At 37.1% G+C, this 13841-nt stretch overlaps 1 protein-coding gene across 1 annotated transcript; it reads right to left on the bottom strand.

The window, feature by feature from the left end:
- Window positions 1-5923: 5923 nt before the first annotated feature.
- LOC130409831 (cytochrome P450 2B4) lies at window positions 5924-13493 on the bottom strand. The gene is made up of 9 exons (XM_056734061.1): window positions 13246-13493; window positions 12835-12994; window positions 11552-11704; window positions 10067-10227; window positions 9218-9391; window positions 8939-9080; window positions 8607-8794; window positions 7831-7972; window positions 5924-7201 (listed from the first exon to the last, which is right to left on the bottom strand). The coding sequence occupies exons 1-9, from the start codon at window positions 13438-13440 to the stop codon at window positions 7011-7013; spliced, it is 1506 nt and encodes a 501-aa protein (XP_056590039.1). The 5' UTR covers window positions 13441-13493; the 3' UTR covers window positions 5924-7010.
- Window positions 13494-13841: the final 348 nt, after the last annotated feature.

The following is a 13841-nucleotide window of genomic DNA, read 5'->3' as shown; positions in this document are numbered from 1 at the left end:
ATTTTGTGGCAACAGTTAGCAATGTGACTGATTGGTGTAACTCGTGCTTTGTATATATGTCACTATAACTCTACATTTAAACAAAACTTAACTAAAGTTGCGTAGCTGTAAATTATAGGGCGGGGATTATGCTAATTGTGAATGAGCGTGCATGCGCTCTCTGTTTACGAGTGATTGTAATTCATTAACATATACAAATTTTACTATCAAATCTGACGTTTACGAAGTAAGATTTCAGGAAGTTCTGTTTTATGTGCAAATAAATCGGAATTTACTCATATATTTACGAATGTTTCATGAATGACGCCCAATGTACATAAGATATATTCACAATCACAACCCAGCACAGGTAACTTACGTCTGTGAGATGTCTGCTAATGATCTGGAAAACACCCAGAGGGCCCGGGACCATTTTTAAATGGCGATTGCCAGATGGCCAATCCGCAGCTGCACATGCTGTCATGATTCTCAATGTGAGACATGGCGTGAGAACCCAATTGCAGGAAGACACGGACGGTAGATGTGACAGGGATGTTTATTAACAGATAAACACAACAAAACAAGACAGGCAAAACAAAAACCCACGATGGGGGAAAACAATACAGGAATATATATACTTTAACAACAAACAAGGACACTGACTTACTAAACTAAAACTAAGAAAACAAACACTTGGAACAAACACTAAACTGACACTTACTATACAGGGAACAGGAGCAAGGTAACAACAGGTACATGGACATGGACATGGACATGGACATGGACATGGACATGGACATGGACATGGACATGGACATGGACATGGACATGGACATGGACATGGACATGGACATGGACATGGACATGGACATGGACATGGACATGGACATGGACATGGACATGGACATGGACATGGACATGGACATGGACATGGACATGGACATGGACATGGACATGGACATGGACATGGACATGGACATGGACATGGACAGCATACAGCAAACAATGCACGAGCACAGGACAAAGAAACATGAGGACTCTTTATAGGAGACAAACACAGGATCATAACGAGCAACAGGTGCTGGGGATTAGCACTAAGGAGAGGCTGACGAGGAACGAGATGTAGGGAACAATGACGAGACACGAGAAAGATCACTCAATCTCACACAAAACCATAGGTTATGCCATGACTCCACTCAAACAACAAGAATAGACATGACATGATAGTGGAATCATGACACATGCAGCACACAAGCAACACTTAAGCATACCTGAATTCACAAATGTATGTGATACAGTATATTATAAAATCTGTCGGTACACACAAATGCACAAACACACTTATTACTGCTGCTACTATTTATAGGTTTTACTATATATTCTATTCTCTTTTGTGCTATTGTTATTACTTGCTTTAATTCACTTGTATTCCAATTCTGAGAGCAGCCAGTGAGAAAACATTTTGCTGTAATGTTTATTAACAAGGATCTTGCAGGATCAGTACAGCCACAGACCCCAGGTCTTCCAGTACCAGTGCTGTGACGGAGGATGCTATGGAAGGCCTAGGAGAGAAAGAAAGGAGTGTGTTAGAGGTAGGAAAAAACAGTGACACACAAGTGTAATTTGGGTTTAAAATTAACTAAAGGGGAACACATTTTACAACAATCCTAATGGTGTCTACATGTACAGACATTTGACTCTTAACTGTACATTAGGTCATGAATATTACTAATTATTAATTAGGTCCCCTATAATTGTTTCATAAGGTCATATATTTATTCAGAATCAGAATGAGGCAAAAACTAGTACAAGATGTGATCCAGATCATGTGCGTTTTGGACATCTGGCAAATGCCAGAGGGGTCGGGACCTTTTTTTACACCCGGCCCGGCCCGATTTAAAAAAAATTGTAAAAAATATTTTACAGGCCGAAACGGGACTGTTTTTTATCACTTGCACATGTTCACTATGGTTTCAATAATAATAATATTAATAATAAATGTAAAGCATTTGGCCCATTCAGCATCCACCAGCCTACTCACAAGATCAGAATTGCCCATTCAATCATGCGCATCATCAGAGGGAGACTGGAGTGTCAGTGCAACACGAGCTAACTGTCAGTCAAAGCTAGATAATGGACCGTAAGAAAAGGAAAGGCGGTGCAGAAAAAGTTAGAGAAAGAAAAAAAAGGGCTCTTAGAAAACAAAACTGGTTACGCTGGTTACACAGGTTAAGCTTGAATTACATGTCTGGACTATCAGTAGATGAGTTGGAATTTAGGGTTTTAACAGACTGAGACTGCTTAAGGCTACTTGCGATATAGTAGCTCTGTACTTGTCAAAAAACATGCAATTCAAGCTTAATGGGTGTTACCAGCTGTGTTTTGTGTTTTCTTACCTCTACAACGCTGTCCTATGATGCTGCAGCCGAATATAAACCTTTTGAAAAGAGTTAATTATTTAATCAATTTTACGCATTTGGCAGGGTTGGACTTAAGAGCCCTTTTTTGCTTTCTCTAACTTCTTCTGAACTGCCTTTTACTTTCTTACGGTCCATTATCTAGCTTTGACTGACAATTAGCTCGTGTTGCACTGGCACTCCAGTCTCCCAGGCCGGCGGATGCTGACTGGGCCAAATGCTTAACATTTATTATTATTAATACTATTATTATTGTAACCATGGTGAAATTGTGCAAGCGATAAACAACAGTCCTGTTTCGGCCTGTACAATTTTTTTAACACAATACATCAGTCTTTTCAAATTTTGTTTTTCTATGTTATCTAATGGTCTGTTAATGGTGGAGGCCTCATGATTTGAGTGAATTATCACACTGCATAAATAAATGACTATGAAAAAATGTTGAAATTGAAATTTTATCACACAGAGAGAAAAGTACCGAAAATAGGTACCGTTTGCTACCATTCCCGAATTCCGGGTGCCGTGTTGGTAACGGTCCTGGCTAAAAAGGGAACGGTACCCACCAACCTTATAGTTCAGAGCAAGCAGGAGAGCTTACGGAAAACAAAATGTTAACCATTAGCAAAGTACTAAGCATTGTTTGCCAGTCACATACAATAAATGTGTAAAAATCTGTTACATGCTATTGCTTACTTTATTTCACCATCTGTACACAAATGTAAGTAGTAAATGCACGTGTCTGTGGGTTGGGCTGTGTGGGTGTGGTAATGTGGGCTGGTGTGGCTACAGTGCCTGGGTTGAAATTTTATCCCAATCCGCCCCTGCTACTTGATGCAACCGCATGCAATACATGTATTTTACAATTTGTTGCAACAGTTGGCCATCTGACTGACTGGGTGTAACTCATGCTTTATTCATATGACACACATTTTAATAATGCTACATTTCAACAAAGCTTAACTAAACACATATTGTACATAAGATATATTCATAATCACAACCCAAATAGCACAGGTACGTCTGTGAGATGTCTGCTAAAGATCTGGAAAACACCTGCTGTGTGAAATCATCTGATAAACATCTTAGAGAGAGCAGTTTTTCAAATATTCTTAATCATAAACATTTTACAGATATCTACATAATATCTGACGGCAGACATCTCAGAGACATATTGCAGATGAGCAAACAGTATAACAATTTTCGGGAAAACTTAAGTCCTAATATGATTTAATTAAAACATTAACATTTATTTATTTAGACATTTCTACTTCAATAATATAATTTGAATTATTAATAAAAAATTGTATAGGCTACCAAAGAACAAATAAAATAATGTTTATAAATATATATATTTTTATTTTCGAGAACGTTTATGTAAGGTAAATATAAACAGATGAAGTTATCAGATTGTTTGTTAAAAAAATGTCAGTGTGGCCTTATATAGCACATTCAGGTCAGCAGCTGTTTACAAAACGAGGGATTGTTTAAATCTTGACTAACTAATCTATAAACTAACACAAGTCTGCCGTTCTTTTCCATGAAAAGAAACTGAAATAATACAGAACATCAAAACACTTGCGTACTTCCTCCTAGGAATCGAATTAGAAAACGAAAGCGTTGTCCTGAGAAACGAAAGAATCGTTCATTTGCCTCGAATCTTTTTAATGAATCGATTGAACCGCAGTTTTAAATGAGTAGAGCACGAGGCTTTGACCGCAAATTCATATTTGAATATGCATCAAAATACATATTCATTTCGATGATTTTTGGATTGTAAAAACACGCGTATTTTTATAAATTGTGGGCTATGTTTTCATACGAAAATATATATTCAACTTCAAAGGCGTTTAAAGGGTCTAACAAATACCAATTGAAACCAACCTTGGGTTTAAATGTTACTTTGTCTACCTAAAAATGAACTGTAAACAGCTTCTCTTAACACTTCCAATCGGCTCTTTCACTGAATCAAAAGAGCCGATCCTTGAACGAGTGGATTTGATCACGTGAGTCGGATTCATGGCGCTTTAAGTTTCGAGAAGTTCAAATGCCAGAAGGGGCGTGTTTGTTCCACGTCAAACATTTTGTTTATATTCTACCGGCTGAATCTCTCAGGTGTGTCGCTCTTCTTTATATTCGTGGGGTTCTTCGAGAAGATTAAATTTATACTCGTTAAGATGACACAAAACGCCACCGGAAGAGCGGATAATGTGAAATTGTACAGTACAGCCGCATCTGTCGGACTATCTACACCAGACAGACGTGAGTACATGATAATGTCAGTTTGCTTAATAATTCGCCTAAAAAAACAACATCACAGAGATTGTAATGGTTATACGGGGAATCATAAAAGACACTATATCGAGTTGGTGGGATGTTATTTGGATCCCAAAACACCTTTGTATTGGCACCAATAGTTCGACCTTTGTAATGGCACCATTATAATTTGTGTTGTCGTTTGGTTGGTGCTTTTATCCATGACTTGTAAAGTGACTTTTGGACACATCACACACCCTTCTCTGTATCCATCTCATTCAGCTGTAAACACTGACCGGTGTAGGCTGAAGAAAGACCTTGAGGAGCTGTTGGCCAGGCATCCTGACGGCATCCCTTTGAGCAAAGTCAGAAGATCCTGTCCTATCATCCTCAATCCACGGGTGCTGAATGGTCACACTTCCGTCCGGGACCTCTTACAGTCCATGCCTGATGTGGTGAAACTCAGTGGATTTGGGGTCCAAACCATGCTCTTTCCCACAACCACAGAGTAGCTTTTGTTTAGAATAACTATCACACAATGCTTTAGTCCATAAGCAGACTTCAAAGGTGACCGAAATACAGATGTGAACTTTTCGGACCAGGAAATCCAAGCTCACCTGGATGACAAACATCGCATTCCTCAACAATTTTTTTTTATACGTTTTGAATATCATGTATTTTATCAATGCATTCCTTATATCAAAGTATGTTATGTTTAAATGTTTAGAGGTGCTTGTTCTTCAGCACAATACAGACGGTAAATTAATTTTATTGATCAAAGAACATATTTTTATAAAAACAATTTCTTTGCTTTCATTTGACCTTTTATCTACAATATTCAGAGTAGTTTTGAGTTTTTGCCACGTGATACATGAACTTGTTTGATTTAACATAAATAAAATGTATTTAAATATGCTTTACTTGAGTGAAAATCAACCTTGAAATGTTTACAATTCCAAATGAGTAAATGTGCTTAAATGAGAAGTTCACTTCAAAATTTGTCCCCGTAGACTTTCCATAGTAATTTTTATTCCTACTATAGAAAGTCAATGGGGACTAATTTTGAGATGAACTACTATAACGGTCAAGAAAATAATTTGAGAGTACAAAAAAACGTTTTTTTCAATACAACACTTGTTTTTAATTTTGGCGTGAAACAGGTCATAGTTGTCTTTACACAAATTCCTTTTTTCAGGGTAAAATGGGATTTGCAAAGATTTACACATTTAAAACCCACCCTACATTTTAAAAGGTAATATATGGATTACAAAATGTACAATTTAAATTTATTTTTTTCGAATTGAACGAGAATGCACATACAGCAAATCTGAATAATTCAAATGAAGCAAATATTCGTCTCCATCATCAGGTTGTGTTACACTGACCTCCAGATAGCAACATGTTAAGATCTGTATAGACATGTAGGTAGAAATTAAATCACGAGAGAGAAAACTCCTTCAGTGTTACACTGATATAACAGCACCTGTCTTTTACAGTGGTAAAAAACATACAGTTTAACAAACAGGTATAGAGAATCTTTGACACATTTTATCCTCTGAGTCTTTTATACAGATTTTCAAGCTAAATGTAGGAGAACTTCATTATCCTTGAAATGTTTTTAAATACCCCTGTAGTGAAAATCAAGTTTTTAATGTTGTTTATAGGATAATGTGGTGTTTTTAAGACAAACCATGTGCAAATTTATCTTTTTAAACCATTGCTGAGCATTTTCACCATAAAACTGAAGTTTACCAAAGACAGTTTAATAAATGTGGTTCGAGTTACATTCAAGCTATTTTAAGGCAGGAAAAAATATTGTGTATAGTAAAATAATGTCATTTTGATGATTAAAGATTTGTTTTATGAAGTGCTGATCCTAGACGTCTGGGGGCCCTAAGCAAACTCGTGAGGGGGCCTTGTGCAAATAATTAACATAACACTAAACTGTAAAAAATAAACATAATAAATCAAATATTTTACTTAAAGGAATGAAGACACATCCCGTGACCCGAGGTAGTTCGGATAAGCGGTAGAAAATGGAATGGAATGAAGACACATAAACTGACGGTAAGAACAAATACTTTTTTTCTAATTCTGATTGGAAAAACGCATGGTTCTGGAACCATCTAGCTATCTAAAAACTATATACGCAAACGCTATTTTTACTGACCAAATGAGTGATTTACTAACCTAAATAAAACATGACAAATACAGTTTACTCAAGAAAACGAAGCATAGAAAAACACATCAATAATTCTCCAAATGTGATGGCACAAACTAAAAATTACATATCATGGGCAAACAAAGCAAAGCTATTAAGGGATTAAATTATGAACCACAGGAGACTTTAAATAATGATAATCACTCGTCAGCTCCTCTGCTGCAGCAGATGATATTAAACGGCTGGGGAGAGCGGACCATACCAAAAATCCCATCCATGTGTGGACTCGGTGCATCCGCCGGCCATGAGAAACGAAGCTGCTGTAGAAGATAAGTGATGAAGAGAAAGAGCTCGGTCTTTGCAAGGGTCTCACCAGGACAACCCCTCGGACCTGAGGAAGAAGATTAGAACAAGAAAGAAAAAAACTATTACTTCTATTGATGAAAATCTTATCAAAGGGAGACCTTAATCTTACTTGAAAGAAGTAAAACTAATGCTTATTAACTGGAAAATATACCAAAACTAAAACTGAAATAAATAATGGAAAACTTTATAGTAATATTAAGTAAGGGATAATCCACGGCTAGCCCAGGAGGCCAAGAACCAACCGACGCAACGTGCATTAATATGCTTTAATGCAAGTTTAGCCATGGATTATCCTGTTTATACCATGGCCATTTGCCAAGGTTAAGCTTTTATTGATGTTTACAGTGTATTTTATTATCAGACAGCTAATCGTTTTCGTCAGTTAATTTTAAAAATTGATCCAACTGACTGGAATTACCCTTGCATTTTTAACGGTTTAAATGCACACCTTCCAGCCAATCAGAATCGAGTATTCAGACAGACCATGGTATAAAACCAAATAAACTATAAAATAATCGCAAACAATTGCTAACAATGTAACGATTAAAATGAAAAATAGAAAAATAAAAGCTAAGGCAAAATGTATACAACTAAATAATGGTGACTAAAAAATTTGTAGATATGACCGGAAAAAAAGAAGGGATGAAGACTTACCTAAGGAAAAAGGTAGAAAAGACTCTGGTTTGTTGAAACATTGATTATCATCCAAGAAATTCGCTGGATTAAAAGTGTCTGGATATTTCCAGTGGTCCTTATCACTTAAAATTGCTGTTAAATTCACCATTATCTGAGTTTCCTAGAAAGACACAAAATTTGTTAGGGAAACAACTGTTTTTAAAACCTGTATTATTCCACTTATTACACAGCTACTTAGTTATTAAAAGGGCAGTGTGGAATATTAAGGACAGTCTATTCACAAAAATGCAATATAATATGCATAACGATGTCTTTCGAGGTGTACATAATGAAGCGTTATGTTTTTTATTACCTTGGAATGACATATTTCTATCTACAGTACATACACATCTCGGGTCACCCTACATTGAATTCGTCATGATCTGCCGCCATGTTTCTACAGTTAATTGACAAATTGCCCTAAATTGACAAATTGCTTCACAGAGTGTGTTGTAAATATCTAATCTCCTTCAGTAAATCTCCTTTGTAAATATAATTTCATGTTATTAAAAATGTATGTTAATATTTAATTTTAGTGTTATGTCTAACTGTAACTAAAAGGATCAGTATGGCATTATTATTTTTGAGCAGTCATTATTATAAAAAATCTGACATTGGAATGGCGTGTATGGCGAATTAGAATCAAACTTTCCAGAGCGCCGTGTTATACAGTCAAATTAACAACAGTTTTGGAAATGCTTTAAATCATGAAAGCATACACACATATGCACATACATCCACCTTTGTGTTATTACCTTTGCAATGTCGTATCCTCGTAATTTTGCGGGCTGAGTGGTTTCGTGAATTCCACCAAGCGGGGCGATGTTAGCACAGCGCTGAATCTCGTGAACAGCGGCGTATGTGTATGGAAGTTTGTCACGGTCTTCCATGCTGGGCAGGCGGTCATAACCCAAAACCTGAACAATCTCCTCGTGACATCGCTCTATCAAAACAGAACATTTCAATACAAAAACTTAAACCAAACATAAGTGTTTGGACTGTGTGTACACCACTCTGGTCTTACCAATGGTGTGAACACCAATTAATTTCACTGATTGTCAGCTACACTGGACAATCTTATGTGTACCTTGTATATCTGGGTGTTGAGTCAAGAAGATAAGCCCCCATCTGATGGTGGTCGCCGTCGTGTCGGTTCCAGCCAAGAAGAGATCACTCACAGACATAACCATGTTCATCTCGTGAAACGTGGAGTCTTCGTTTGACTTTTGCTGCTCCATGGTAAAAGAACGCAGTCAGGACGTACAGAAATTCGCTCATGTATTTTGAATTAGTCCTGAAGACCTCAGCATAACTGCATACCCATCAAAGACTATTCAGTTAATAAAGAATCATGGTGATATCTCACTTTCTCCATCTCCACCAGGTAGGCATCGATGAAGTCCCGCAGGTTTTCTGAGTCTAAAGTTATTCTGTGTTCTTCAACAGCTTCCCTGATAAAACCTTTCAGCTCTTCTGCATTCTGGTGTATTTTCTGGTGCGGCCCGGGGAGGTGTTTGATGAAGGGCACCAAGTTAAAAATCTGAAAAGAAAAACAGAAAATGTACCTCCAGGTTGCCAGGTACGCAGTTTCCCAACAGAATGTGGCTTATTTTAAACTGCTGGATTTTATTGCACAGGTTAAAGTTGAATACATTTTACTTACCTGCCGTCATTTTTAAGGTAAAGATTTTAAAGTTTTTAGTGAAACAGACTGTGTTAACGTTTTATGCTAAACAACTTAACACAGAAGAAATGCAGTCGGTGTCACTGCATTACGTTTGGCTTGCTACAAGCAAAGACATGAATATTAACAAGATACGCCAATCCCGTTACAATAAATGGCGAGGAATGCAACGCTCATTATGGCCGCTCTTGTGAAGCAAGTCCCGTCTTCCAGTAAAACGAGCCAATCGGCAATCAGTAAAGACTGACGATTTTCTGAGGCGCTTGCCAGCTTGGGTGCAAACATGGCCGCCGATTGGCACGAGTTCCGTAAACAGACTTTGCTACAAGTAACCTATATAAGCTTTCCTGTAACTCAGTGGTAAGAGCTTGGCGTTAACAAAAAATGGCCAAGGTCGTGGGTTCCATCCCCGGGGATTGCACATACTTGAAAACAAATCTATAGGATAATGCAATGCAAATCGCTTTGGATAAAAGCATCTGCCAAATTATTAACTGTAAATAAGATAAAACATATGGTACCAGTTCATACCTGTCCAATGAGTGACCCTGCCTGCACAATGTTCTCATTGAGGATTTTCAGAAGATATGCAAAGCGCTTGTTGTCATATTCAAAGCGATCTCCAAACACGATGGAACAGATAATGTTTGAAACTGCATTCTGTATGACATGCTGAGGGTCAAATGATGTTCCTTCCAAAAAAATGAAACATGTTAAAGTCTCTTTAGATTTGTGTTCCACCAAAGACAGTTTGATAATGAATATTTGTAGTATATATATTGGAAAATGTTTCTAAATCTAAGCAAATCTTGAACAAAAATGTATCCGCAATCCTAACAGTAGTGTTTGGGTTCATTTAAAGAGTACATATATATGTTCACGATTGGATGTGGAGAGGCTAAGGAAGATGAACATTGAGGAATGTATTTAAAGTAGTGGTGGGCATAGATAATTTTTTTTAATCTAGATTAATCTAGATTAATTCCAAGATTAATCTAGATTAAAATGGCTCATTTGAATTCTGCCGAAGGCATTCAGAATATGTGTGCCACCCAAATAATGACTAAAAGCAAGTCTTTGAGAACGGGTTTCTCAACCCAGGTGGCGCATTAGACCAGGGGCTCATCTCCTGTTTCCAAAATGCATCACAAAGTGCTTGAGAAAGCTGTTCTACTACGATAATTGGTGATGAAAATTAAATTATGTTCAATAAGATGAACTTGTGTTTACTTCCGCATTAGCTAAGGGATGATCTGCGTTTAGGTGATACTTGAGACTGGAAGAGCTCCTACAGTACATTTACATTTAGTCATTTAGCAGACGCTTTTATCCAAAGCGACTTACAAAGAGTGAGGGAGCAACAAGCGATATGTCATACAGGAGCCATAATACATTAGGTGCCAATACAAAGTTACTGGTTTCAACTAAAGCTAGACCAGTACCTGTTGAGAGAAAGTGTTTTTTTTAAACCAATTCCGCATTGCACAAGGTGCAAACAACCTCAGTCTTGTCGATGTTTCTATTGGGAAGCTTCTTAAAAATGAATATTCCCTGAAGCAAACCCGGCGGCTTCATAGCTGCATCCATGTTAGAACGTCACTTTTGATGCGGTAATTTCACAGTAACGTGATGTTGTGTTCAGACCAAACGCGAATGGCGTGTCAAGCGCGAGTGATTTATATGTTAATGAAAAGAGCCAATAGACCTACTTGCGGCGCGAATCGCGCGAATGAAGCCCTGGTTATGAGATGATGAGGCGGCTTCTGCTTCCGCGAATGACGCGAATCACGCGAGTTGAAAAATCTCGTTCTCGCCCCGTACAGTGCAGTTAACCTGGTATACATCCGCGCTAAAATATCAAGGTGAAAGTCATCATAGCTTGCGTAGTATAAACCCAGCTCCAAACCCAACTTTGAGAATAGATTAACGGCGACAATTTTTTTATCGCGCGATAAGAGTCTCACTGCCGTTAACGGCCCACCACTAATTTAAAGAAAGAGAAAAATTCTCAGAAACCCTTTGTTTTGCACATTTCGACGATCAGATAACGTCCTTCTTCTAGAACACGTTCTTCCACAGATTTCTTCCCCAGGCCGAAGTTTCGGAGCGTGTGGAGAGCAAACCTTCTCTGCTGCCTCCACGAGTGACCAAACTGAGCCATCACTATACCTGAATGAGACAACGTATGAAAACATAAACAGATGCATTTTAATCTCACTGCTATCGTTGTTTTTGAATGATACAGCCTTTACTTTGTATGACTTTACTGTCGTTGAGCGACTTTTTAAGGTGACAGCAGCTTGCTGTCTTCTAGTTAAAGAGATAAAAGCTCTTCTTAATTTAAAAAAAGTCTCTTATGTCACGGTCTGCCTTTTATCTTCTCATTCACATCGATTGAGATCTTGCTGGAAAAGGCAGGTTGTATCGGCTTTTAGCATTTAAACATTTTCATGCTCCTTGAACAAAATGGAATCAATCTGACATTGAGACTGTGCCTCACAGGTTGATAACTGCTTTCTAGATTTTCATAACCTATGCTATATTTTGCACCTTCAACAAACATCATTAATAAACAGACTCTATGGTGTCACAAAACCCAGTGAACATTGTTTAAATTTGAAGTTGTCTGTAAATATGTTGTTTTAAAGGTTTTTAGTTATTTTCTCCTGGGCTGTTCAAAGTTTCTGTTTAGACAACCCTCGGACAAACAACACACGATAAAGAAATGATGTGCCTTGAATGTCCCAAAAATATCAATAACTCATTTTAAATGGTATTAAAATCATTTCTACTCTTTCTGTCTGCATTTTATTCATTGTTTGGTCTAGGTAAATGCATTAGAAATCATTTAGTTTTCTAATAAAAGGGGATTAATCTAAATGAATCGCATCCAGATTAAAAGTTTGTGTTTAGATAATATACATCTGTGAACTGTTCATATTAATTTTGTATTTATAAAAATTTATAATAACAACATGTATACTTTATACTGTATGTAAGAAAATATAAAATAGTTAATAAACATGACATATCAGTTAAATTAGTGCCAAATATAAATAAATACATGAATTTTTCCCTAAACATATACGTTTATAAATTCAAAATGAATATGCACAGTAAACAGATATATGTTATGTAAACACAAACTTTTATTCTGAATGCAATTAGTCGTTTGACAGCCCAAATTGAAACACACATTCACATTAATCGTTTTTAAAGATCAAACTAAACTTTCTTGTTAAGTGATTCTTAACTTTTGACCAATAGTGTACATGAATAGACAATAAAGTGCTACTCACCATATCCACCTGTAACCCAATCTAGAATTGGCATATTTGGTCTTCCAGAAAAAGATGAAGCATTCTGTACCAGAGCTTCCTTTGTGATCTGGAGTGTATTCAAGATTATTGATGGTTTCCTTCCTATGTACACAGTGGCCATCTCTCCATACTGAGGCATCTGTCCCACAAAATATAACAAGCTCATAATACTGGTGTATCATCTTAGTACCTATAAATATCAAAATATATAGAAACCTATACGTATACATAATGGCCCCCTCATTTACAGACAGGCCCCCTAAAAAATCAATGCCACTGGTACGCAAACTTTCTTTTCAGAATTCGGATAGTTTTCTAGTTCAATTTTGTCCATAGTACTCAACAACGGTTTAAAACAACAAGCACTGTGTGTAAACAACAAAGACTCACCAGTTGAATGAACTTTATTGGGTCCTTCAAAGCGTTTGGCAGGTTTCCCACAAAAGGCAGTGGTCTGGGTCCGGGTGGGGTTTGAGCTCTGAAGGAATGAATCCGGAACATTTCATATAGAACCAGAAACACCAAACCCAGAATCAAAGCCAGGCACACAGAGCTCGCATCTAAACTCTTCAGAGAGGTCCACATGGTGACAGATTCACTTCAAGACACAAGAGTAAAACTCCCAGCGTGCTTTATAAAGCCTCGGAGGAAGAGAGGGAGGAGACCAGGAACAAACAAGAGATAGTTTGACAAGCCTATTCATGTCACGTCTGCTAATGCTTGTGAATATCTATCAACATTCAACATATTTGAACTGAACAGCTTTTTAAAACAAAATCTGCCTATATCTGTTTCAAACTGATCTGAAATCTGATTAAAGTTCAGTTAATGATTGAGGCATTCTGCCAATGTAACACTGATACCATAAATGAACAATTGTGCTGTCTTATCTTACCTTGAATAATGACATGATGCAAAAGGTGTGTAAGGGTGAAAAACACAGTAAGTAAATGAAAGCAAAGGTGAAGTATGACAGCCTTCAAAGA

Source organism: Triplophysa dalaica, chromosome 20 (assembly GCF_015846415.1).
Source record: "Triplophysa dalaica isolate WHDGS20190420 chromosome 20, ASM1584641v1, whole genome shotgun sequence".
Taxonomy (NCBI): domain Eukaryota; kingdom Metazoa; phylum Chordata; class Actinopteri; order Cypriniformes; family Nemacheilidae; genus Triplophysa; species Triplophysa dalaica.
This window is presented reverse-complemented; position numbering and strand designations above follow the sequence as displayed.

Bases quoted from the DNA above. Each gene is read 5' to 3' on its own strand.
- LOC130409831 (XM_056734061.1), bottom strand. From the start codon at position 13,440: ATGTGGACCTCTCTGAAGAGTTTAGATGCGAGCTCTGTGTGCCTGGCT. The intron at 9,392-10,066 runs GTATGAACTGGT...TTTTCTTTTCAG, and splicing joins CAGGGTCACTCATTGGACAG to ATTTTTAACTTGGTGCCCTT. The intron at 7,202-7,830 runs GTAAGTCTTCAT...CTTCTTCCTCAG, and splicing joins TTTTCTACCTTTTTCCTTAG to GTCCGAGGGGTTGTCCTGGT.